The following is a 23,319-nucleotide window of genomic DNA, read 5'->3' on the forward strand; positions in this document are numbered from 1 at the left end:
ATGTGTCTGTTAACGAGACAGAGAGAGAAAGAAAGACAATTTAAGACAGTGAGAGACTACGTAAGAGAGAATCCTAACCCTTCACAATGAAATGAAACATTCTCATTCTCTCTTAACTCAGATCCTACACAGTTAGGTACAGGGAGAAGGGTGAGTCAGCACGCTGGGAGTACAAGGACAGCACCCAGAGGAGAATGATGATTGACACCCTGTCTGCTGACGGCATGTATGAGTTCTCTGTCAGAATCTCCCAGGGAGAAAATCATGGCAAGTGGAGTGTCTCTGTCTTTCAGAGGACCCCTGAATCAGGTATGTATTGCCACTTGAGAATTTCTTATAGAAAATCATTTTGTAGGTTGTGATGCAGTTGAGGGATAGAGGTGGAAAGTGATCTACTTTTTAGAGAAGTCGCTTTAAGAAGCCAAAGCCCTGCATTTTTCTTAGCTTGAGTATGAAAAGAGCAATTATTCTTGCAGAGAAGAATTCATTCTTGCATAACACAGTCTGTTAGCTTTTTTCTACTTATTTCCTCATACAACACTTCATCACATTCACTCCCTATTACTGTCATTTGATATTTGATTCTAGTTTTGGCTGCCGGTCTGTCACGATTGCAGCTTTTGTACAATGTCATAGCAGCTCCAGAGCTGCAGTTCATTGGAACGTCAGCATTTACTGCCTGGCTCACAGCTCAGATCTCCTTCTGCATTTCCATACATAATCTCAAGGGGAGGTTCCCTGACAATGTATGGCAGCAGTGTTTTCCTCAGCTCAAGCCTCCTGGCACAAACATTCTTGCTGTTTTTACATACTTTAAGCAGCAATTTCCTCACCCTGCTCCCTCGGTGCTGCTTCTGGTTTCTGCCCAGCTGCTCCTCCTTTAACTGATGTCTTTCCATTCACTTGTGTTCTCCTCACTTACCAGCACCATCTGGACCACCAGAGAATTTCGAGGTCAAGCCACTGCGAGGGAAAGGAACTGCTGTCATAGCAACATGGGATCCACCTGAGGAACCCAATGGGAGGATAAGAGGTCAGACCTGAAGGGTTGAGGTCAAATTGAAAATAAATGTAGTTCTGCTAAGAAATCAGTAAATGTATATCCTTAGTCTTTGACTTGTGGACTTATTTGGACATTTAATTTTCACTTATTTGTCTGCTGTGATAGCGCCCCCTATATTAGTATTCTCCTCCCAAATGTTGAATGTTGTAGAGACAGATATTTATCTTGCTATGTGGGCTTGTTGAAAAATGGCAAAAATGTCTTCTTTGCACTTTTAAATTCAGTTTTGCAAGTACCATTTTCTCCTGAACGAACTAACAACATCTCTTCACTACAATTGTTCATGATCTACTTCCAAACAGAGTACATCCTGTCTTATGCTCCTGCTATGAAGCCATTTGGAATGAAAAGTGTGACATACCGTAGCAGTACCACCACAGCCACCATAGATGGCCTTACACCAGGAGACCGGTACATCTTCAAGATTAAAGCCACCAACAGGAGAGGACAGGGACCACAGAGCAAAGCCTTCAGTGTTGCCATGCCAGGATGTAAGTATTTTTATTCTGCATTTTCAAGCACGGGTACTTAAAAATTTGTTTCATCCTAAATCGATGACAATTTTTGCCCATTGCCAGCCAGCAGCACTGCCTCATCGTTCTCAAAAACCAAGGACAACCGCAGGACCAGCCACTCTCCTTCCAAACAGGATACTGACCATGATGAATCTGACCCCTTGTCAACCGAGGAGCCAGACACACCCCCTCAGCCACGCCCTGCTGCACCTGTCAACAGGCGTGTACGTCCACTTTCCCAGACACGCTCCTATCACAGCATCTTCTCCTCTGTAAGGGGCTCAGTCCGGAACACAGTAAACAGGGGTTCATCCAGAGGAAGAACTCAAGATAGAGAAGATGAAGACGAAGACAAAGAGCAAATACCCACAACACCAACTCCAACAGAGGAAACAACAACCATGGAGGATGTACCGGAGACAAAAGAGCCAGACAATGATGTTTCCCCTGAATCTGAGGATGAAGAGGAATATGATGAAGAGCCCCAGACTACTGTGGCCCCCAGCCTCAAAGTTCTGACACCCTCACCAACTAAACAGGCTTCTGCTAATCCAAATCCACCAGCCAGAAGGCCCATTAAGATCAGGGTCCATCAAAAACCAGGATCCAAGGCTGCTTCCTCATCCTCATCTACTTCATCATCTTCATCTTCCTCTGCATCCTCCTCCTCATCTTCTGACACTTCATCAACCTCCTCCTCCTCCTCTGATTCCTCCTCATCTTCTTTTCCCTCTACCTCCTCTTCATCCTCCTCATCCTCACCATCTTTAACCTCGTCATCATCTTCGTCACATATTCAAGAGTCAGCAGTCAGTAGAAAGGACAATGTACCTTCTACATACCCAGAAAACAAAGACACCTACGATAAAGCCAGCATAACAAACAGCAAATCTTCCACTCCAGTTGTAAAAGAGACCAATTCACAACAGTCAGGGGCTTCACCTGTTGGTAGAGGTTCAGCTTCAGGAGGGCGCACCAGTGGATCTGGTAATGGTTCTCGATATGGTTACAGCCGAAGATATCCTGGAATTTTGGTTAGAGGGAATTCAACCCGAATGCTGAACGGTCACAAACCTGCTGTCACCTCACAGTCAAATTTACCAAGCAGAACTCCAAACCAAGCAACATCAAACACACGCACTTCAGCAACATCACAATCCACTGTCCCAGACAGGACTCAAAACCATGAGACATCACATACTTTCAATCCAACATCAAAGTCTACTTCAGAAAGTGCTTCCAACAGCCAAGCAACATCTGATGCATATAATTTCGACAAATCACAGACCAGGTCACAGTTCAGGTCACATGGCTCTACAACATCAGATACACACAGCTCAAGCACTAATCCATCCACTTCAAAAAGCAGCTCAGAACATCCATCCATTGCAGGGTCAGGCTCTTCTCAGTCAACATCACACAGAGGATCTCACAGCTCTGCAACTTCTGACAACGCACACAATTCACAGAGTTCACACACATCACCTGAGCGAGACACAACATACAGGGAGGGAAGTCATGCCAATAACAATGAAAACACAGATACAGACGTAACCAAGGTTGAGGTGCCTACTTCAAGCTCTAAAACACAACCTGCAGAGGAGGAGGGAAGGGAGGAGAGGACTAATGAAAATCCTGTGAGTTCTCGTACCAGAATCAGCTCCTCATTTGCAGAGAGATTCCCATGGCTAGCTAGTCGTTATCCAGGTAGATTCAATTCAGGTACAAGGGTGTCATCTTCCAGACAGGATGGCAGGACTCCCTTGACCAGGACTTCTTCCTCTGTAGGGGCTGGCAGACCCATCATGAGGGGGACACCCACTAGGGTCTCAGGGGCCACAGGCGCTGCTGGAGTGTCCTCGATACAGGAGACCAGTGAAGATCTGAAGACTCCTTCCACTCATGATTCACTAAAGAATGGGGTTGGGGTGGGCTCGGTTAAGCCTTCTTTGACCGATAAAAATACCGCATCCATTGACACTAGAAACCCAACTACCTCATCCTCCTCTTCTTCTTCTTCAGCTTCCTCTTCTGCATCCACTTTTTCAAATTCCCATCAGTCCTCAGGTGGACACAGAGACTCAAGTGAGCCCATCAATAGAGGAACATCTAATGACAAAAATAACAGTCATGATAAGGACAATGTTGATGAGGGGAGAAGAGAAATTAGTGAAGAAAATGATAAAGTTTCAGACGCCACAGTCGCTCAAAAGAATCCTGCAGTAACATCAGCTGACCCCCACAAAAACTCAGAAGACAACGAGAGTGTGGATACAAGGGAAACTTCTTCTAGGACCAGGACTGGCACATCCTTTGGACTCACACCAACTCACCGTCGTCCTGGTGTAGGGGTGAATGGGAGGGTACGCTCTCCTCTGTTGGCTAGCAGGCACTTTGGTGGGTCCAGGCTTCCCATCAGACCACAACCAGCACAGAATTCAAGGCTGGGTACTTCAACATCTGGATCATCTACGTCATCATCTGATTCCTCTTCTTCATCAAATTCACCCCAGCCAGTGTTGACTTCAGATCATGAAGCTGGCACTGGCACTACTGTGACAAAGGCAGGGGGAATGATTGGAGGAAACTCCCAGTCCACATCGTCATCTTCATCATCTTCATCATCTTCATCTAGAGACAGGGGACAGGGGGGAAGGCCTCGGTATCCTATCTCCAGAGGGAAACCAACCAATGGAGGAGCACCCAAACCTGCCAATGGAAATGGTAAATACACTTGTTGAAGTGCATGGCTTTGAGAGTAGCTGCCAGCTACTGTATTACTCTGAAGATGCAAGGGCATGCATGAGCAAAGAAGCTGATTAAATGATGACTAATGGATCAAATAACTCTGATTCTCACTGATTCTGTACCATACTTTGATTTAATCCTTCAATTGCTTAGGTAAAAATGGACGACCCAATCTGACAGCATCGGAAGATAAAGATTCCTCCTCCTCTCATGGAACCAGTAAGGCCGTTGGTCAACGGTTTATCACTGGACCTGATGGAACCAAATGGGTAATTATGTTACCTAACCCTAACCCTAGCATGAAATACCATAGTACTGTAAAGTACCACATTTAAGGAATAGTTAAACATTCTTGCAGAGAGTTAGATGAGATCCATATGGTAAATGTGAAGTCTGGAGAAGGTGGTAGCATAGCTTATTAAAGACTTGAAACAGCTAGCTTGGCTCTGTTTAAAGGTTGTCTCTTCTGGAAGACTGGCAACCTCACAGTGATGACAATACTCCAGGAATTTATTGTGCTTGTCCAAGAAATAATCTGGTGCATAACACACCCAATAAAACCAAAAGGTGTTGTTTTTAAGCTTTGTTTGCTTTTACTGATTAAACAAATAGCATGCATAGCATATAGCATGTTAGTTAGCAATCTTTACAGGTGCTAGTAGGCAGTGTTTTTTTTTTGTTGTTGTTTTTTTACCTTTGGACAGAGCCAGGCATGAGAGTGGTATCAATTTTCTCATTTAACTTTGATCCATTGTTGCAAAATGTCCACAGATCATTAAAGTTGTTGAGTTAATAAATGACTTCACAAAATCTTGCATTCAGGATGAGGCAGTGGTTCACATTTTCTTTTTATAGCTTATTGTATAGATTTGGTAAATCTTTCTGTCTATCTAGGTGGTAGACTTAGAGCAGGGGGTTCTCATGAACAGGGATGGACAAGTTCTCCAGGACTCCAATGGCAAACCCAAGAGAGTGGTGCTTGGCGAGGATGGACGCACAATTTTTGGTGATACACTGCAGTCAATCTTACATTACATTTAAACATACTGTATAAAGACTGAACAATTGAAAAACTTCTCACATTCTCATTATTAGCTTGCTGTTAAAGACGTGGTCATGAATATTATGTTTCCCCCCTCCTCACTTCACCCATCCACCACCCACCAGACCACATGGGCAGTCCTCTGGTAAGCCAGGAAGGTATTGCTTTGTTCGGCCACGGCAGAGATAGCCGGCCTGTTGTCAACCCCAAAGACAAGGTCCTCATGGTTGGAGGGAAACCTGTTCTCGGCTTGGACCTGCCTCACCTCAGGACTTCCACAACCACCACAACCACCACCACCACCACCACCACCACCTTGGCTCCAACTACCACACCTGAACCCACCACCACCGAATGGCCCACAGAGGAGACTACCACTGCACTTCCATTCCCAACCTGCCCGCCTGGAACCTTCTCCAAAACAGATGAATATGGGTATCCAGTTCTGGATCCAGAAGGAATATTGGACTGTTATCCAGAAGGTGAGTCTTTATTTTGAAATTCACAACACATTGCAGCTAGCATCATAAAGATTACTTCTAAATACAGATTTGTGATAAATACTGCAATTCCCCTACTTCCAATATTGCATTCTAAATAGCTTTTCCACAGAACTGATGTCAAGCTTAGGGAAGCGTTTTTGAGCCAGAATATAAATAGGTATGACTTCACTAAATCTCTCACTTGTATTGTTTGTCATATCCATCTAGGCCAAGGCCATGAGTATTTCCTGTCTGTACCCACAGAGTCCTATAACTCTATAACTGTTTGTGTGTGTAACTGTGTGATCTGGTCTCTCGCTCTCTCTCTCACTCTGTGTGTGTATGTGTGTGTGTGTGTGTGAGAGAGAGAGAGAGAGAGAGAGAGAGAGAGACTACATGACCCACATGTAAGTCTCCACATCTGGGCCCCGACTGTGGTCAGAACACTGCTGGTTGAAAAGCAGTATGAGCTGTCACAGAACAACCAGTGTCAGGTCCCACCAAAAACATCTAATTTCCCTCTAAATGAAATGGCAAAATTGTCTTGACATGATGACAGAGTACACAAGATAAAATGAGTAAACTTTTTTCAGTGAGACAAGATACTTTACAGAGACAAGATACTTGATTCTTCCCCCCACTGTGGTAGCTCTGTACCATCCAGCACCTATTATTAGTGTAGCAGCAGCATGTATAACCTCAAGCTAGAAAGATGTTTTCCTTGTAAAGTCTATGATAGAAAAAACAGAGACTGTGGATTTTCACTCACACATTACACACTTACATTGACTGAAATCTAGCCAGGATTGCTTTAGAGTCAAAACGTGTATTAATGCTTGTTCCTGTGTCCTCAAATTGGTTTGTGGATATGGATGGGTGGGTGTGCAAGTGTGTATGCCAGTTCAGAAATGTGTACATAGCCATGTGAGATTGATGCTACAGCTTGTTCTACTTCTCTGACAGAGGAATCCTCAGGAATGGAAATGGACCACATGGTTACAGTGACCATGGTGCCTGATGCTTTAGCTCTTAAGAAAGGTATTGGCTGAGTTTGGCTTCGGACCGACCTACCGCCACTGAGCTGGATGGACTAAACTGCACTGTATGCTTATTGATTGTTGACCATTTACCACACTGTTTGGTCATTCTCTGTTTATCTTTCAGCAGATCTGTTTGCTAGCTCTTTCTGTCTCTTCCTCTTTGCCTTGCCTGTGGTCTTCGCTTTGTTTCTTCTTCTCATACGTTTGTTTGGCTTGGTCTTGGTTCATTGCTGGGATTTTGGATATTTTCCATTCTGGGCTGTTTTTAATCACAAAAAACTGGACCCATGCTGCATGTGGACTGCATTACTAATCAAAAGAGAATGCCCTGGCTTATGATTTAATGTAATGTATTTGCTGTTCTTAACGTTGCTTTGTAATGTAATAGATGAACCCTGGTTTTAGCCAAATACTAGCTGTATGGAAAAATTGGTTGTTAGCATTTGCACCTTGTAATTTCACTATAAACACTTGGATGTCTGAATGAATCTGTAGCATGTGATCAGCATTATATATATATATATATATATATATATATATATATATATATATATATATATATTATTACACACTGAGTGTTTCAATATTTTCTTAGCATTTCTTTGCCATGGCTCAAAGCTGATTGCAAGTGTGTTGACCATGATGTAATGCCAAGCTCCACTGGGGCAGCACTGGGAAAAAACAGTGATGAAAGAGGAAGGAACTAATTGAATTTCACCCACTGACTCCTTTCACATATGTCAGCCTCAGAGACTGAAACGGCCGTTGTCTTTAAGCCCAGCCCCCACCACTCCTCACATGGAAAATATGGGTAGCAAAACATTACATAAGAATACAGCTCTGGGTGTTGGGTGTTTTCAGAGTGAGCTCACATATCTGCCCATAATTAACTAAATCTCTTTAACACTCTTACTGCACATATCATGGTGACAATTACAAAGGATTAATGAAACCACTGCAGTATGTTATTGAGTTAGCATGTGAATAACATAAATCTATTTTTAATCAAAAGTTCACTGACACGTGTTGTTGCTAGATGAGCTTTTTGTCCGGACCACCCTGCCACCTCCCACCACCACCACCTCCACCACCACCACCACCACAACAACAACTGCAACCACCACAGAGATCGCAGCTCCGCAGCCACACACCAAACCCCTCAACCGAGGCCCTTCATCTGAGTTTGACCTCAGTGGGAAGAAGCGATTCACAGGTACTCAATGATAGAAATAAGTGTGTTTGTCAGAGAGAGCTCCTGTGTCTTTACTCCTGCACAAAAGCCCTTTCCTCTGCCTCTACTTGGTGTACATCTTAATGTAATCTCTTCCAGAGTTTAGCCTTGTTTCCTGTGCAGCTACAGCCTCAGATTTAATATCACATTCCCATTATACATGACGGATCTGTCTTTAAAAGGAAAACTTCATCTGACAGATAGACAGTAAGTGATGCTTTCACACAATGTATCAAAAACCATCCTTTTAGCTTCTTCCAAGGAGTAAGAGACACATTTCTATTGATTTCTCTTCCAGAGTTAAGGTTTAGCAATAAACTCAGATTTTAGCTTTAACATCACATTCCCATGCTGCATAATGGATCTCTTTTCAAAAGGAATTTAACCCCTTCAGACAGACAATAAGTTATGTTATCACCTGACACAGGAAAAAACATCCTTCACCTAATAATGTAGTTTCTCCCAAGAAGCAAAAGAGTATGTGTTTTTATTAGTTTCTGCAAGATTACTCTACTGCAGACGTCACAGAGACAAACAAAAATAACACATGTTATCTTTACCTGACGACAAGATAAATAGAATATGTCTTCAGCTAAGAAAGTAAAGGAGCATGATTGACCATGCAGACTTGGCTTCTGAGTATCATATATATTTCTGTGTCCTCGTTCATGAGTATGTGTGATGGTCTCTTGGTGCTGTAAATCATGATAGACTGATGGGAGTTCTGCTTTGTAGTAATAAATTTGGACCTCTATCTTGGCTCTCTCAGCAATACCTCATAAATATATGACCCCGTCAGACTTTGCAGAAACAATCGGCCAAGGAAAAAAAAGAAAACTCTGCAAACATTTTCCTTCACTGTAAGTCGTTTTTCCCCCTCATCCACATCAAAATGTCTGCTGCAGTATGGAGCTCATGCAAGTGCTCAAGGGTCAAACACCAGAGCATTTAACTAATGATTTTAGACCACTATGTTTACATATATGGCTATACTATATATGAATATTCATATATCACATTGTAAGAAATGGCAATAAATACAATTTAGGACTACTGATTCATTCAAATTGGTTCCATATACCCTTAATTGGCTCATAATAACAAAGTTCACTAAGGACACATTGTTAAAGGTCTCCAGACTTGATCCTAGTAAACTTTGGCCCCCTGCTTTCTTTTTACTGTTCCTGTGTGCTTACTTTGGCCTCTCATTCTTTATCCCGTCATCTGGTTGCACAAACAGCCCGAAATATTCTCTTGACAGAAAAAAAAAACAAAATCCACATGACTCCAACCTTCTTAAAAACTACTAAAGTCAGAGGACCTTTTGATATTACTTTGTTTAATGACTGTGCTTTCTGTCATGTTTCAGCCCTTTAAATAGTAGCAGTAGTAATAAATTGTTGCTCGTGCATTTACAGAACATGATAAGTGCTTTAAGTTTTGGATGCTTGTATTGTTAACATAGTCAGAGCATAGACATTTTAGTACTCACAGCAAGTACGGGACAGTCCATCAGCAGTAGTGGAGAAACCATAGCCTAGTAACAGCTGAAGTTAGTAGACTTTCATGAATTTGTATTAAAGGCTTGATTTAGTGTTGTCTTGTGATGATTGTCTGACTTTTTGTCCCTTGGCAAGCTTCAAAAGCACCTGAGCCTACACTTCCCATAATGCAAATCAATAAAATTTTTGATTAGATCCCCCCCATTACAAACCGTATACTCAAGCTAAGGTATAACAGATGTCCCATGAGTTTTCTCAGTTGATAAAGTTCCTACAGAGCCACAGAAGACGTTGTACAATTGTTTTCACGGGCTGTATAGTTCTCCTCATGGCAAGTAAACTGACAGATTCTGGCCCTTCAGAATCATGAGTAATCATTCTGGATGTGAATGATCCCTGAGTGCCATTAGTTTCAATGTATGCCTGTTGCCAGTCTACAGATATGGATAAAACCTTGAGTAATGGCTCCACTGTCACTTATTGACAGATTAAATGCAAGTTGTCATTGTCATTTATATTGATCTTTGCTAGAAACCTTTTTGAAAGTGAAGATTTACAGCCATGTCTTCATCAGTGCGGTGTCAGAACTATCAGTAGGATCTGCTCCAGAAGCAACAGTGGAACAATAACATGGCTTACTCTGGACACCATCTATCTTGATAAACAACGGCTTGCTTATGATCACGCACCTCTCATAGAGCCATCTGAAAGCGATTACTCTCCCAAGTTCTGAGAGAAAAACAGACGAGAGCAGAAAAGCAGTGGAAATCATAAAAGTTATGGAGGCTGACCTCAGCACAGAGAGAAGAGACTGTTGGCTCCACGTGAAGACATCCTCTTTCCTATTTATTAGTTTAATATATTTTAGGTCCACTTCAGTGGCCTGCCAGTCCACTGACCTCTTTGCATGCACTGTCTGACAGAGATCTCATCTTTGTCCCTTTATCTATTCAGATTTGGTTTGGTTTGAATGAATCTAGCCCAAGGCAGTACAAAATGTATCAGCTATTAATTCTTAACAGTTGTGTGAATCTTCTTTACAGTAAGCTCCAGATGGATGGAGTTTGCCACATTGGAGAAGAAAATGAGTACCAGGATGTTTGGAGTATTAAAATGCTAATTTATGCCTTACTAGACAGATATTAAGGATGACATTATGTGAACTGTCCTGATGCTGCTTCCAAGTCACATTTGATCCACGTCAGGCTCATATGTACCAGTTTTAAATCCATATTTTGGGTTTGGTTTTTCAACAAGCAGAAGTAGACAGTGTGTCCCAGTAGGGAGGTTCTTTCAGCATTTCAAAATGAACACATGAACAAAGCAAAACATCTGGATCTGGATCTTTTCCCTGCATCAGCCTGCACAGATTCATGTGGATGCGGTGCAGAAATTCAGCCTTACAAGCACCCTGTGTATAGACAGACACATAAATCTGCACACCGTGACGACAGATCATGTATTTTCAGTATGAATGCGTAATATGTAAGTCATATGACTGAGTTTACACATACAATAGGAGCTTGTAGCAGCCGAAAGCCACACAGCCTCACAGACTGTGTGTTGATGTGTAGATAGTGACACGTGTTAGACTCTTGGCCTGCACAGAGGGCCAGTCATCTGGGGAGATGGGAGTGACTCCAGGCTCCTCTGGTTCCCTCCAAATCCCAGCCAGTCTAGGAATTGTGGGATATCTGAAGTATTCACAGCTGTAGGTCCAGCTGGTATTTCCAGTGTCGCTGAAAACAATTTTTTTTAAAAGGACAGAGGGGAATAGAGGGGACACAGGAATAACCTGAGATATATATAATTTAAAATTGTATGATCTGAAAAATCGTTTGAATTCTGTCAAGGTTTGTACCATTAAGATCAATGACTTTATAAATAATGTGAGACAAATATTTGAATTAATGCTAATAGGCATGTATGTAGTTATGTAGTTAAAATGAGTAAATTACTGTCACTAACTATCACTTTTTCCTGCCATCAGCTCCCTATGTGAACTACATCCAGAAGGACCCGGGGGCTCCTTGCTCCTTGACAGAGGCTCTAGAGTACCTACAGGTTGACGTCCTGGAAGACCTTATGAAGAAGGACACTGTTGCAGCCAGTCAGAAACAGCCTCCCAAAAACAAGCCGCACAACCTCACCGTGGTCGCCATGGAGGGCTGCCATTCGTTTATTATCCTTGATTGGGCCCGCCCACTGAAAGGGGATATGGTGTCAGGTAAGAAATTTAGTTTTTCCAGATGCTGAAGTTGAACTTCAGTAAATAGATCCTTTGTGTTTGTTTTAACTTGTGTACTTACTAGGCCAATATTTTAAATACCAACAAGAAGAAATTTAGTTAGTTTCCCCCATTAAAGATATGATATGTAACTTTTCCGAATTAAATGTCTACAAATGACCCAACCCATGTCATATATTTTGTTAAGTTGTGTACTTACATTATACCATCCTATGCTTTCAGCAGTTTTTACTCGGCATCAGTCCGTTTCATTTGGTCGTCTGAGCAAGCTGAGCAAACTTTAACGCCCAGAGACGTTAAAGTCCACCAAACAGTGTTGGAGAATCACTGATTTTTAACATAAAATTGCTTCATTCAGTGTTTTTACTGGTTTTAATCACCTGGTCGGTTTGTCCATTCATCGATTGACAAGAAAATGATAATTGGTAACTGTCTTGAAAATCATTTAAATCATTTTTCAAGAGAAACACCAAACATGATCTGGTTCCAGCTTCTCACATGAGAATTTGCTGCTCTGGTTTAGGATATGTTGTTAACATGTTACCAGAATCCCTCCTAACTAAGAACTCCCTCCAGCAGTTTTGTTAATTGTTAATAAAACCATGGAAAAGCAGAGAGTGTTGTACACGTGGAATATTGGGCTGCTCAGCTCCTACACAGGGAAAACCAAAATTCCTCTGACCTAGAAAGTGACACTTGGAAAAAAGGGACACAGAGGAGACTGAAGATAACAGCCTACAGCATGAGACATGATGGACTATCAGGGTAGCAGTCTGGCCAGCTAGAGACGAAGTGTGTTTTCTTTGGCAGGAAAACACAAGCTTCTGGTCATGCTGTGGGATGGTCTGGACTCTGATGTGTAAAACAGATAGATGGCCTGTACTGTCACTGGTGTTTTCTTCCTCACTTTCTTTCCGCCCGCTCTCCTAGGTGTTTCCTCTTTGTTCACACAGTATCATGACACTTTCCGTATGATGTACTTAATTTGTTCAGACATTTTGGCACCCGATCGCGATTTTCTCCCATTGTGTATTTTATCCTACATATCATGATGTACTCCATTACTTTTAAGTGTTGTGATGCTGATGTGTGTTTTATAGGAAATAGCTTGTGTGAATTTTCCAATAGGCAGGAACATTGCAGAACTGTAAAAGAGGATCCAGCATATCTGGCTAAGATATACTGTAAATAAAACAGACATTTTCTGCCACACATACAAATGCAGATACAGTTTGAACATGCATATCCAATCACGAGGCGCTGTTTTAGTTATTAGGGCGTGTTTGCACAACCACGTCTTACGAGTTATGGGTCATGGCTTTCAAAACAAATGGATGGAAACAGCTGTTGGCATGTGAATGATTTCAAGAGTTTTTACCTGAAACCAACTTCTGGTTCCTTTTACTGTAATGCATTGATGACCTTTTGCTCAAAGGTTTTAAGATAAACAAGTGTTGCACTTGGCTCAAAGGACAAAGTTCTTAGGAAGCAATTTAATGAATTTCTACCTTAAATAGGCAAAGATAGAGTACAGATGCAAATGGCAAAGTCAATACTACTCTATCAAACCTCAGTTTAACAATGTAAAATGGAGAAGGAATGAAAACCAAAAGAAGAAAAACAAAGTAGCTAGTATTTCCCTTCCCTCCTGTCAGCAGCCAGCTGTGTTGGTGTGGCTCCAGTAGAAATAGAAACTCAAACTCGAAAGTCCAATAGAAACAGTTGATAGTTTGATGTGCAGCAGTGCTGGCCTCTAAAGTTTTAAAGTGAATGATCATGGGCTGCATGACCTCAGGTTACTCGCGGGATTCTGAGGATTAGTCTGCGTGACTGAGGAGAAGAAGAAAACAGACGGACTGACAGACAGGAGGACAGTCAGCATGAGCTACAGAAAATGCCAGAACCTCACATTTTCCTCAGAGTTCAATGTGTATGGGGGACCACCTACAAAATGATTGAAACCATAAAATAAATCTCAATACTTTACAAATTGTCATAAGGCATATGAGTTCAAGGCTGACAAAGCAAAAAACCTTTTCAGGTTGTAGAAGTACATTGTTTTAAAGGAATAGTTTGGCATTAACAGTAAAGCTACCAGAGACTCAAGGAAGTTACTGTACCCAGCCAAGAAATAGTTCAAGAAAAATAACCCATGAAACCACATGTTGTTTTTAGTCTTTGGTTTTTCTACAAAGGAAATAAACAAGATTCTAGAGTGTGTTACTTGTTGAAATTTAGAGTTTTATATTTACTGTACAGACATGAGTGTGGTATTGATTTTCTCTATTGAATCTCTGCAACAAAAAAAAAGGAAATAAGCTTGTTTCAGAAAAATGTTCTTTTAATGTTGAACCTTGGGGTCTTGGTTTGCTTATTCTTAAGACAATCTCTTCATTTCTAATTCAGCTTTTTAGTTGCTAACGAGCTGTTCCCTTTATTTTATTTTGTGTTGTTCCCTGCAGGCTACATGGTTCACAGTGCTTCATATGATGATGTCATCAACAATAGATGGTCCTCTAGACTCTCCAACGGGACACACCTGCCTGTGGAGAATCTCAAACCCAACTCTAGGTAACACATACTGTACCACCTGGTGTGGGCTTATATCTCATGTATGCATACAAGCAAACACACACACTTGGAGAGAAGCTAGTGCGTGCAGATGCACGATGCTTACAGGTTCAGGGATTCACAGTATCATCTCACACATGGGAATCATAGAAAACGAGAACCTTATTTTACAAACAAAGATTTGCTTGGTTGCAAGATCCTTTGCCCTGACCTGCATGTAACGTTTCTGATCACGTTGCTGCCTCGGGTGCAGGTGCTTGGCTGCAGCTTGGGAGTGTTTATTTTGTCCAGGGAGTGTTTACGCCATTATCCCATCATCACATAATGGACCGAATATACATCTTGTCCGCACGTTTGTGTGTGAGTTCATGCTGTGTACAGTATGTGTCTGCTGGTGTTATGCCATGTTTATGTGGGAATGCGTTGCCAGTTATGATATCAAACCAGACTGACACTAATCAGAACATGGATACTGATACTATAATCGTTGTGTGAGGGATCAGAAAGCCCCCAGAGTGAAGTAAATCAGTTTGGCTAAATGTAGGCAGGTAAGAAAGAGATTTGAATTCGCACCAAAATGCAACATGTTGTAAAACTCTGTTGAGATGCTGGAAAATTCAGTGGAACAACACATATACAGTCACTTCGGGCTTTTTCAGTTATCAGACCGTGTTTCACAACCATGTCTCCTGAGACATGGGCCATGTTTTTCAAAATAAATGCATGGAAACAGCTTTTAGCACATGGACCCTAGAGAGGAGGGGAGATGTTATTGAAACCAGTTTCTTTTTCATTCAGCTCTGTGCATCGAGGGGTTTCTGTTTAAAGGTTTAAAGATAATTCATACTCAATATGTGTGTGTTTATGTATCATAAATAGTCATTAAATGATGCAAGTCAGATAATCTGAATTGTACTTTAAGATTAAGATTAAGATTAAGATAGTCCTTAATTAGTTCCACAATGGGCAAATTTACAGTGTCACAGCAGCAAAGTTGACAGTACAAGAAAGGAAAATAGCAAGATGTCAGTAACAATACTTCAGAAGATAAATAATAGATAATACAATTTAATATTTGGAAAGATTTACAAAGTAGCAGTAATATGTCATCCACTAAAACTAAGTGATGAAGCACGGGCATATACCTTTAGAGAGCCAAATAAAGCAAGCTCTATGTCACTGTATGTAAGTCCTCACTGGAACTGTGAAATGTGTTGCCCTTAAGAACATATGGTTTTCATATTGTAGGTGAATGGACCTCACATACTGTAGGTAGCTATGTGCTACAGTCAATCAGGGTTGTGCACAAGTTCTCCAAAAGAGATGAAAAACAATTTGAACATATATTTTTCTACCTTTTCATGTGGTGTTTTTTTTGCAAAGACTCTGACCATTATTTGGTGGTTTACTTACCGAGACTCAGTTCAGATGTGTGAGTTCATCAGGAGCAGAAGTAACCTCTCGCTTGGTGGAAGCATGAATCTGTTGAGCTGTTATGATAGGTGTCTCATCTTTGGCTGTAGAACCAAACACCTGCTGCTGAACACAAACAGCAGAGCTACGTGCATGAGTAAAGTTTTCCAAGAGGCTGTGAAGAGGGTTTCCCTCCCTGGCAACCAGCTTGTATTCATGATAGTGTGTCTCCCGTGGTTACCGTTGATCTTGGGATGGTTTATGGGATAGTGTTGGCATTTCCCATGCTTCAGGCACTCTCTGGTTGCCATAAATACTGAGCTACCATGGCACTAAGCACACACATATGTACATTTACATATTGTGGATACATTTCCTTGGATTCAAAGGTTTTGCTCCTTTTGAGTTTGACTCATACATATGTATGCATGTCATGCATGTTCTACTAAATCACATTTTCTGTCAAAAATAGACACATCCCACGACTGGATAACCAACAAGTAAAACTGAATTCAGGGAAAATTGCCTTCTTCCATCCCACTGGATGATTTAAACTTTTTAACCTTATGGAAATATCTGTGATTGTTTAATCTACAGCTATTTTGATAATCGATGAATCGTTAAGGTCATTTTTCAAGCACAAATACGACACATTTGAAGGTTCCAGCTTGATGACATCAACTTGGACTCCAGGGAACAGTGTTTTATAGATCAAATAATTAATCAAGATAACAGTGTAGTATACAGATGTGCTGTGAAACCTATTTGCTTTTCCACTTCTTTTGAACACTTTATAATCGACTTCTACTCATTCATTAGCTTTTGTGGCCGAGCTGTCATGTAAACTGAGGAGCATGTAATATAACCAGGCTGAATGTGTCTCACAGTATGTGCAGTTGCCACATATGTTTTCATCTGATGAGAAGCACCAAGAGCAATCTCTGAATGAACCTGAGAGATCTCTGTATTGAAAGGCTACTTTGGCTCAATGTATGTTTTGGGGTCTATTCACTGTTTTTATATTCTGGCTCTGACATTTTCTTTTTTTTTCTACCATCTCCAATTTCTCCTCCAATTACTTTCATTACATCATCTCTCTGCAGCTGCCATGCTCGCTCCTCTCCTCTGTCTCTCCCTCTGGTGATATATGTTTTTTGGTCACTGTTGTCACGTGGCTGTGACACCAGTGATTTGATCCAGGCCTCCTGGCTGTACATGGTGAAAGTTCTTGGCTAGAAATCGACAGACCGTGAATTTACTGTGTGTGACCTTGCAGAATAAAAGAAAACATATACGCACGCGAATCTGCATGAATGGACACACACACACACACACACACACACACACACACACACACACACACACACAGAAACACGTATTCAGTGGAAAAGTTTGTAAAGCCTGGACATTGTCACTGCTGGTGTTGGTTTTTAATCTTATAGGATTTTATAATTCCTCCACCACCGATGTGAGTTCACTGCGCAATATATAGTAAAGCGCTCAGTGAGAGATTTATCTTTTGAGGACTATCTCGCTCATCTGTCCATTCTCTATCAGTGTACATCTGTCCCTGTGCTTTACTTTTTCCACATCCCTTCATCTTTCTGTCTTTCACCCTCCTATCTGTTAATCTACACTTGTCTAGATGTCTCTTTTTCCCCTCACAGCCCTTCCCTCCACTCTCCTTCCCTCCTTCTCCCTTCAACATGAGCCAAATAGCCAAATTTTATTGTGCTGCGCTCACTTAGGATTCATGTGAATATAAAACAGACTACTCTCAAATGAGCCTGACTGAAGCATGCCCAGTCATCTGCTACGGTCATTAACATTTTCCTCACCTCCACCCAGTCACAACAAAGCTGGCAGAATGACACTTCAACTAGTAAATCTCTCATGAAATCCTCATGTTGTGGTTTGTTTTCCTTCAGGTACTACTTCAAAGTGCAGGCCAAGAATGTGTTTGGTTTGGGACCAGTCAGCGATACACTCAGCTATATCACTGAATCAGGTGTGTATCCTGTCAGCACCTGCAAAGACAAACTTTTGAGATACCCCATTGACAGTTCAGGCCTCAGTCAGACTGGCTTTACATTTTCTTTTTTTACTACACAAAAGTGTGTGCTGTCTGTGCAGTGGGCAAACAAAAATGTCCCTGTGATGTTCACTTTATTGCAATGAGAGATCCTCACATAGAAAAACATCCTTGAGGTAGGAGCAGACTCCCAGATGTGCACTACATTTGTTATGTGTATTATGGCTCTTTCGTTCCCATAATCGGGTGAATACATTAACTTACTGTGCTATCTGTGTGCTTTTCATCCCTGGTGAAATGATTGCATTCTTTGTTTCAGACGATCCTCTTCTCATTGAACGGCCACCTGGTAAGTCTATACACCGACTGCACATCTCTAATTTAAGGTCAACAAGCCAAGCCATGTCCTGCTGAAGCTGTGCTGCAGTTTTAAAGAGAGAGCCGTCAAACAACTGTCTGGATCTAATTCTGTGTGAATGTCACTCCGAATAAGTTAGACACCACCAGTCTGAGCGATAAGTCAGCCAAGATGATACATCTGCTAATGTCAGTATATTGCCGACATTCAATCCAGTGTATATTTTGACCTTTCAGTAAGAAATTGCAGTACAGAAATGCCAAAGATATGTTTTAAGTTGTTCCTTGTGTAGCTCTGAAGAAGGCAGGCTTGTGCCGAAACGTCAGCTTGTGGAATAAAGTCTGCGTTGCATGACGGTCAAAGTGCTAGTTTAGAAACCGTTACATAACACATAATCACACAAACTGCATACAAACACATACAAGACTAAAGTAAAGTAAACCAAAGTAAATGAACTGTACGAACTTCTTTCCCTGAATCCACCCTAAACGGTGCAGGTTATTTAAAAAAGGCAATTCAAAGTGCTCAATGTAATATTGTATATACTAAAAAGACAAAGGGATATAAAATAAACACAGATGACACATAAATAGAATTTTAAAAGAGTAAAATAAAAGAGAAAATTAAAAAAAACGTATTTAGAATAGAACAGTGTGGGACACACAAACTGAATGCTCCCACAGAATGCTTTGCTTTGAAGCTGGGAGCAGTAAACAGACCCGTCCCAGATGATCAGAGATGTCTGGATGAGTCATTAAGTATCAGCAGATCAAAACTGTATTTTGGCCCTACAACATTCAGTGGTTTATTAACCTGTGGAAGCATAAATCATCATAACATCAAGGTTACAAGATATAGACTGAATCTGGCTGCTTGTATGAAACGCACGCCATCTACCTTCAGAACAGACCATTTCATATCTAAAGAGTTCCACAGTTTTATCCTCTCACCCTCCTCTATGTAAAGGTACACATGGCATCTCTATGTAGTCAGTGCATATTTTACCGCTGTTCCTCCCTGCTCCTCAGGTGGAGAACCAATCTGGATCCCCTTCACCTTCAAATATAACCCCATCCACAGCAGCTGTAGGGGCAGCCAGTATGTGAAGCGGACATGGTACAAGAAGTTCGTGGGTGTGGTTCTGTGTAACTCCCTGCGGTACAAGATCTTCATGGGAGATGGTCTTAGAGGTGACGTATCACATGACTGCTGTGTTTAATGATTAGAAATCAATACTCCCAATGCCATCTGCCAACATGTGTTTGTCAGTCCCCCTCCAACCAAGCATTGGATTTTTTTAATGAGATAATCAACACTAAATAATTGAACATTGTTTTGTTTTGCCTAATCTTCGCTCTACAGAGCCTTTCTATAGTATAGGAGATACATTTGGACAGGGAGAGGACCATTGCCAGTTTGTGGACTCCTACAGGGATGGGAGGACGGGTCCGGCCTATCTCTCTAATAATCTGCCCTCAGCACAAGGTAAACAAGAACAGATTGCACACACATGGTACATTCATGGCTGTGATATTTAGACCTCACCTATTGTCATATTTTCCCCATGATCTGGCTCTCTGGCTCTGTGGTGGAGCAGCTGCATCGATCTTATCTATGCAGAATACAATTGCAGAATAATGTTTGAATTAATACGTGTTAAAGGACCCACCAGGGTTTTGCATATTTTATTCTAAATCCCACATGCTTTCCATTAGTGCAGACCAATTTTCTAATTAAAGCATAACTTCCCAGACTAATGCCGTAACTTCCTGGCAATTGTTGTTTTCAGGTCACATTAGTACGTAAGGGGAATATTTCAAACTTGCCAATGATAGTTGGCAGTTATGTTAGCCTCCTAAGCTATCTTATTGAAAGTCAGTGATATTTGAGGACTGTTTCTTGTTGCTGTTATCACAAATACATAATTAAATCTTAATTTATTTTTTTGGGAAATGCTCAGTAATTTCTTTAAAAAGCTGGGCACTATAGTTTTTATCAAATGTCAAACAGGAGTGAACTGCATTTACTGGGGACTGTTTTCAGTGTTGTATTAATACACTTGTGGTGCTCCAGCAACTTTTTACAGCAGCAGGACAGCGTTTGTGGGACTGATTCAAAAGACAGTAGAAGTGTCATAAATTCAGGAACATAAATAACCAAATCATTGCCAACAAGTGTTAAATTGTGACTGTACATATCTAGATATGCTTGGTTTTTACTATATAAATTTGTCCTAATGCATTTCTATGAATGGGTGCATTTCCATTCACCAGTTCATATGCACAATTTCAACTTGTATAAAACAAAAAAACTTGAGTGGAAATGCCAGAATCTTTGTAAAAAAAAAAAAAAACATGTTTGTACGCTTGCCTGAAGTGGAAAAGTCGGTGTATCAGTAATAACAAAATGCCATAAAAGTGCAATGGAAACAGACATGGTGAATAAATCTCATACATGCGGCATGCGACTTCCATGTCTGCTCCACTGGAAACACTAAAAATAGTAGCAGCGGAAATAATCAGATCTGTGTGTTTCAGTGAGGACATGATAATGATCCTTGATTTGATACATGAAACTAATATAAGTACCATATTTCTATCACGTTTCCCACCTAGTTTTCATTTGTTTGAGGTTACAGGAGGTCTTTTAGTTACGCATCCTGTTGCGCCCTCTTCTTCTGCAATGATTTATTTCTGACTAGTGATTTAGCCACTCCTAATATTCGCATAACTGTAGTCAATGGAAATGCATATTAACTTGAATTTTCTTTTGCAGGTTTTCTGGACATTCATTTAAAACTTGCACGATGTAAATACTTCTCTAATGGCTATAAACTGCATTTGCTATTTGTTTCTGTTACAGGATTTTATCGTGCATACAGACAGGAGCCAGTCACATTTGGAGTTATTGGCAGACGTACACCCCATCCGTTCGTGGGTTGGTATGAATGTGGGGTGCCCATCCCTGGGAAGTGGTAATACAGGAGAAGGAGGAGGAGACATTGTTACCAAGGGCAACTGTTCTGCATCCTACTGCAGGCTCACACCTTCTCTGGTCCTGCCCTTGAACACAGACTTTTGCCTGCCAGAAGAAAAAGACACCACTACAAATTTATTACAGCTTCACACAAAGAGAATATAATACTTTTAAACAACTCAGTGTATATCATTATGATGCACTTTTTATATAAAGCAGTCTGTATATGAGGGAAAAAGAAGCATGTGTGCTCTTGCTTAGTTTAACTCTTGTCTAAAAGTGTCCTTGTACTATTCCAAACTGTCCCAATGACAGGTCCTTACCCAGTGTTATTTATCTCATCAATAATGCACACACATGGTCAAACCAGTGACATTGGACCAAAGCACAAGCTGCAAAGAAAACTGTAAGAATGGGCACTTAGAGTGTGTATAGGTCTGTTAATTTTCAGTCGTGAGATTCATATTTCATAATGTAATGGCTTCTGACAGCTAATTTTGTTTGTTTATTTGTGTTCTTAAATCATCATACAGTTTTTTAACACCCTTTTGGTATTCACCAGAATTCATTAAGAGTTACTGTGTAAGTTTTGTATGTGTACGGACAAAGAATAAAAGACCAAATATTTGCTCAGGAACTGTGGGAGATTGAATAAAGGTGCTATGAAAACCACAGCAATCCAAAAAACATGAATCATATCATATTCTCCTGCTGCCACATTCTTTTCTAGCAAAAGCTTCCACACGTGATCCAGGTCTATTTAATTGACCTAATGGAAGATGTGAGTAACAGAGAAAGTTTAGCGGAGCCAGCTGGAACAGAAACTGTTAAAATCTGATGAAATGTCAAAAAGAAGCATATTGGGGACAAAAGCAGGTGAGAGGTAGACAGAAAAACAGAAAGTATCAGTTCATGGCATCAGGCATGCCAGCAAATACAGACAGAGCTATTAGCCATGTGTGGAGTGTTAACACACTGCCCCATAAATATCCAAACTGGATTTGTAGTGCATACCTTTTATACCATAATTGGATTTGACTGAAAATCTGTAGTAAAAAGTGAGTAAGTGCATTTACTCAAGTACTGTTCACACAGTGCGTTCAGAAAGTGTTCAGACCCTACCAGTTATTTCACATTTTGTTATGTTGCAGCCTTCATCAGATCTGTACCTAAACACAATCCTGTCTCTGACTTACTTATGATGGAATATTTTCACATACATTACATTACACTACATTAGTATTTTCATTATTGGTACTCAATTAAAGGTTCTGAATACTTCTTCCACCACGGCTTGTATCAGGACCCACATCCGCTGTGTTCGATTTAAAAAGGCCTACAGTACAAATTAGTAGAACCAGTTACAATTGGTATGTTCCGGATCATTTGAAACTGAATATTAATCCAATTACCTGGTGGACTTGTTAGAATTTGCTGTTAATGTTGGTAAACTCAGATCAAATCTTTCACAGGCAGAAGACTTTCATTTTCATGCTCAGATTTTACTGTGTTGTTTAAATATGAGTTATAGTCCCTCTGCGTGAAATAAGAGTGATGAAGAAGGAAAAAGTATAATCATAAGTGGGTCAGCACCACAATAAACCCGGTGGAAAGTATTTCACCGATAAGACTGAATGAATGGAAAGGTCTGTTTTGTGTTTGTCGCCAATTAATCATTACTCCACCAATGAGATTGATCACTCACCCCTGAAAACCCCACAGCAGAACCAGTGCTGCCCTTTTCAGTACTTTTAGCTTTGAGCAAAATTGATGATGTCCAGTAGCAACCAGGATATTATTTTCGCCTTATAGCAAGACCCGACATATGACTCTTATAAATCCCCATCATTCCTGTGAGGATGGAACAGAAGCTTTATGACCCAAGAGAACTGAGAGACTTTGCCATTATTCCATCCATCTATCTCTGAAACACCTAATACTCCATCTACTTTGCTGATATTCAAGCAATGAATGTGATTCAAATTTCACTTAACTTAGAACTGGACGGGTAGAAGTGCAGGATTTCACCAAAAGCATTACTTTTATTCCAGTACATTAAGCAGAGCTCATGCAGTTCTTCCTTACCTTACTTGAACTC

At 40.9% G+C, this 23,319-nt stretch overlaps 1 protein-coding gene across 4 annotated transcripts in view; it reads left to right on the forward strand.

Annotated features, from left to right (window-relative positions):
• Positions 1 to 21,919, forward strand: part of fndc1 (fibronectin type III domain containing 1) — a 36,919-nt gene extending 15,000 nt beyond the window's left edge. For 3 of the 4 annotated variants that reach the window (XM_071479405.1, XM_071479406.1, XM_071479408.1), the window contains 16 exons: positions 122 to 309; positions 926 to 1,033; positions 1,366 to 1,554; positions 1,642 to 4,302; positions 4,480 to 4,595; positions 5,221 to 5,332; positions 5,494 to 5,850; positions 6,814 to 6,888; positions 7,927 to 8,103; positions 11,614 to 11,850; positions 14,334 to 14,442; positions 17,784 to 17,863; positions 18,207 to 18,236; positions 19,274 to 19,435; positions 19,608 to 19,730; positions 21,108 to 21,919. In XM_071479405.1, the coding sequence (XP_071335506.1) occupies positions 122 to 309; positions 926 to 1,033; positions 1,366 to 1,554; positions 1,642 to 4,302; positions 4,480 to 4,595; positions 5,221 to 5,332; positions 5,494 to 5,850; positions 6,814 to 6,888; positions 7,927 to 8,103; positions 11,614 to 11,850; positions 14,334 to 14,442; positions 17,784 to 17,863; positions 18,207 to 18,236; positions 19,274 to 19,435; positions 19,608 to 19,730; positions 21,108 to 21,223 (4,840 nt within the window). In that variant the 3' untranslated portion in view covers positions 21,224 to 21,919. The remainder of the gene's footprint in view (positions 1 to 121; positions 310 to 925; positions 1,034 to 1,365; positions 1,555 to 1,641; positions 4,303 to 4,479; positions 4,596 to 5,220; positions 5,333 to 5,493; positions 5,851 to 6,813; positions 6,889 to 7,926; positions 8,104 to 11,613; positions 11,851 to 14,333; positions 14,443 to 17,783; positions 17,864 to 18,206; positions 18,237 to 19,273; positions 19,436 to 19,607; positions 19,731 to 21,107) is intronic. The other variant, XM_071479407.1, reaches the window with a different exon arrangement.
• The last annotated feature ends 1,400 nt before the right edge of the window (positions 21,920 to 23,319 follow it).

Source organism: Trachinotus anak, unplaced genomic scaffold, assembly GCF_046630095.1.
Source record: "Trachinotus anak isolate AG129_WGS33_773 ecotype Australia unplaced genomic scaffold, CSIRO_AGI_Tana_v1 ptg000005l, whole genome shotgun sequence".
In the NCBI taxonomy this organism is placed as follows: Eukaryota; Metazoa; Chordata; class Actinopteri; order Carangiformes; family Carangidae; genus Trachinotus; species Trachinotus anak.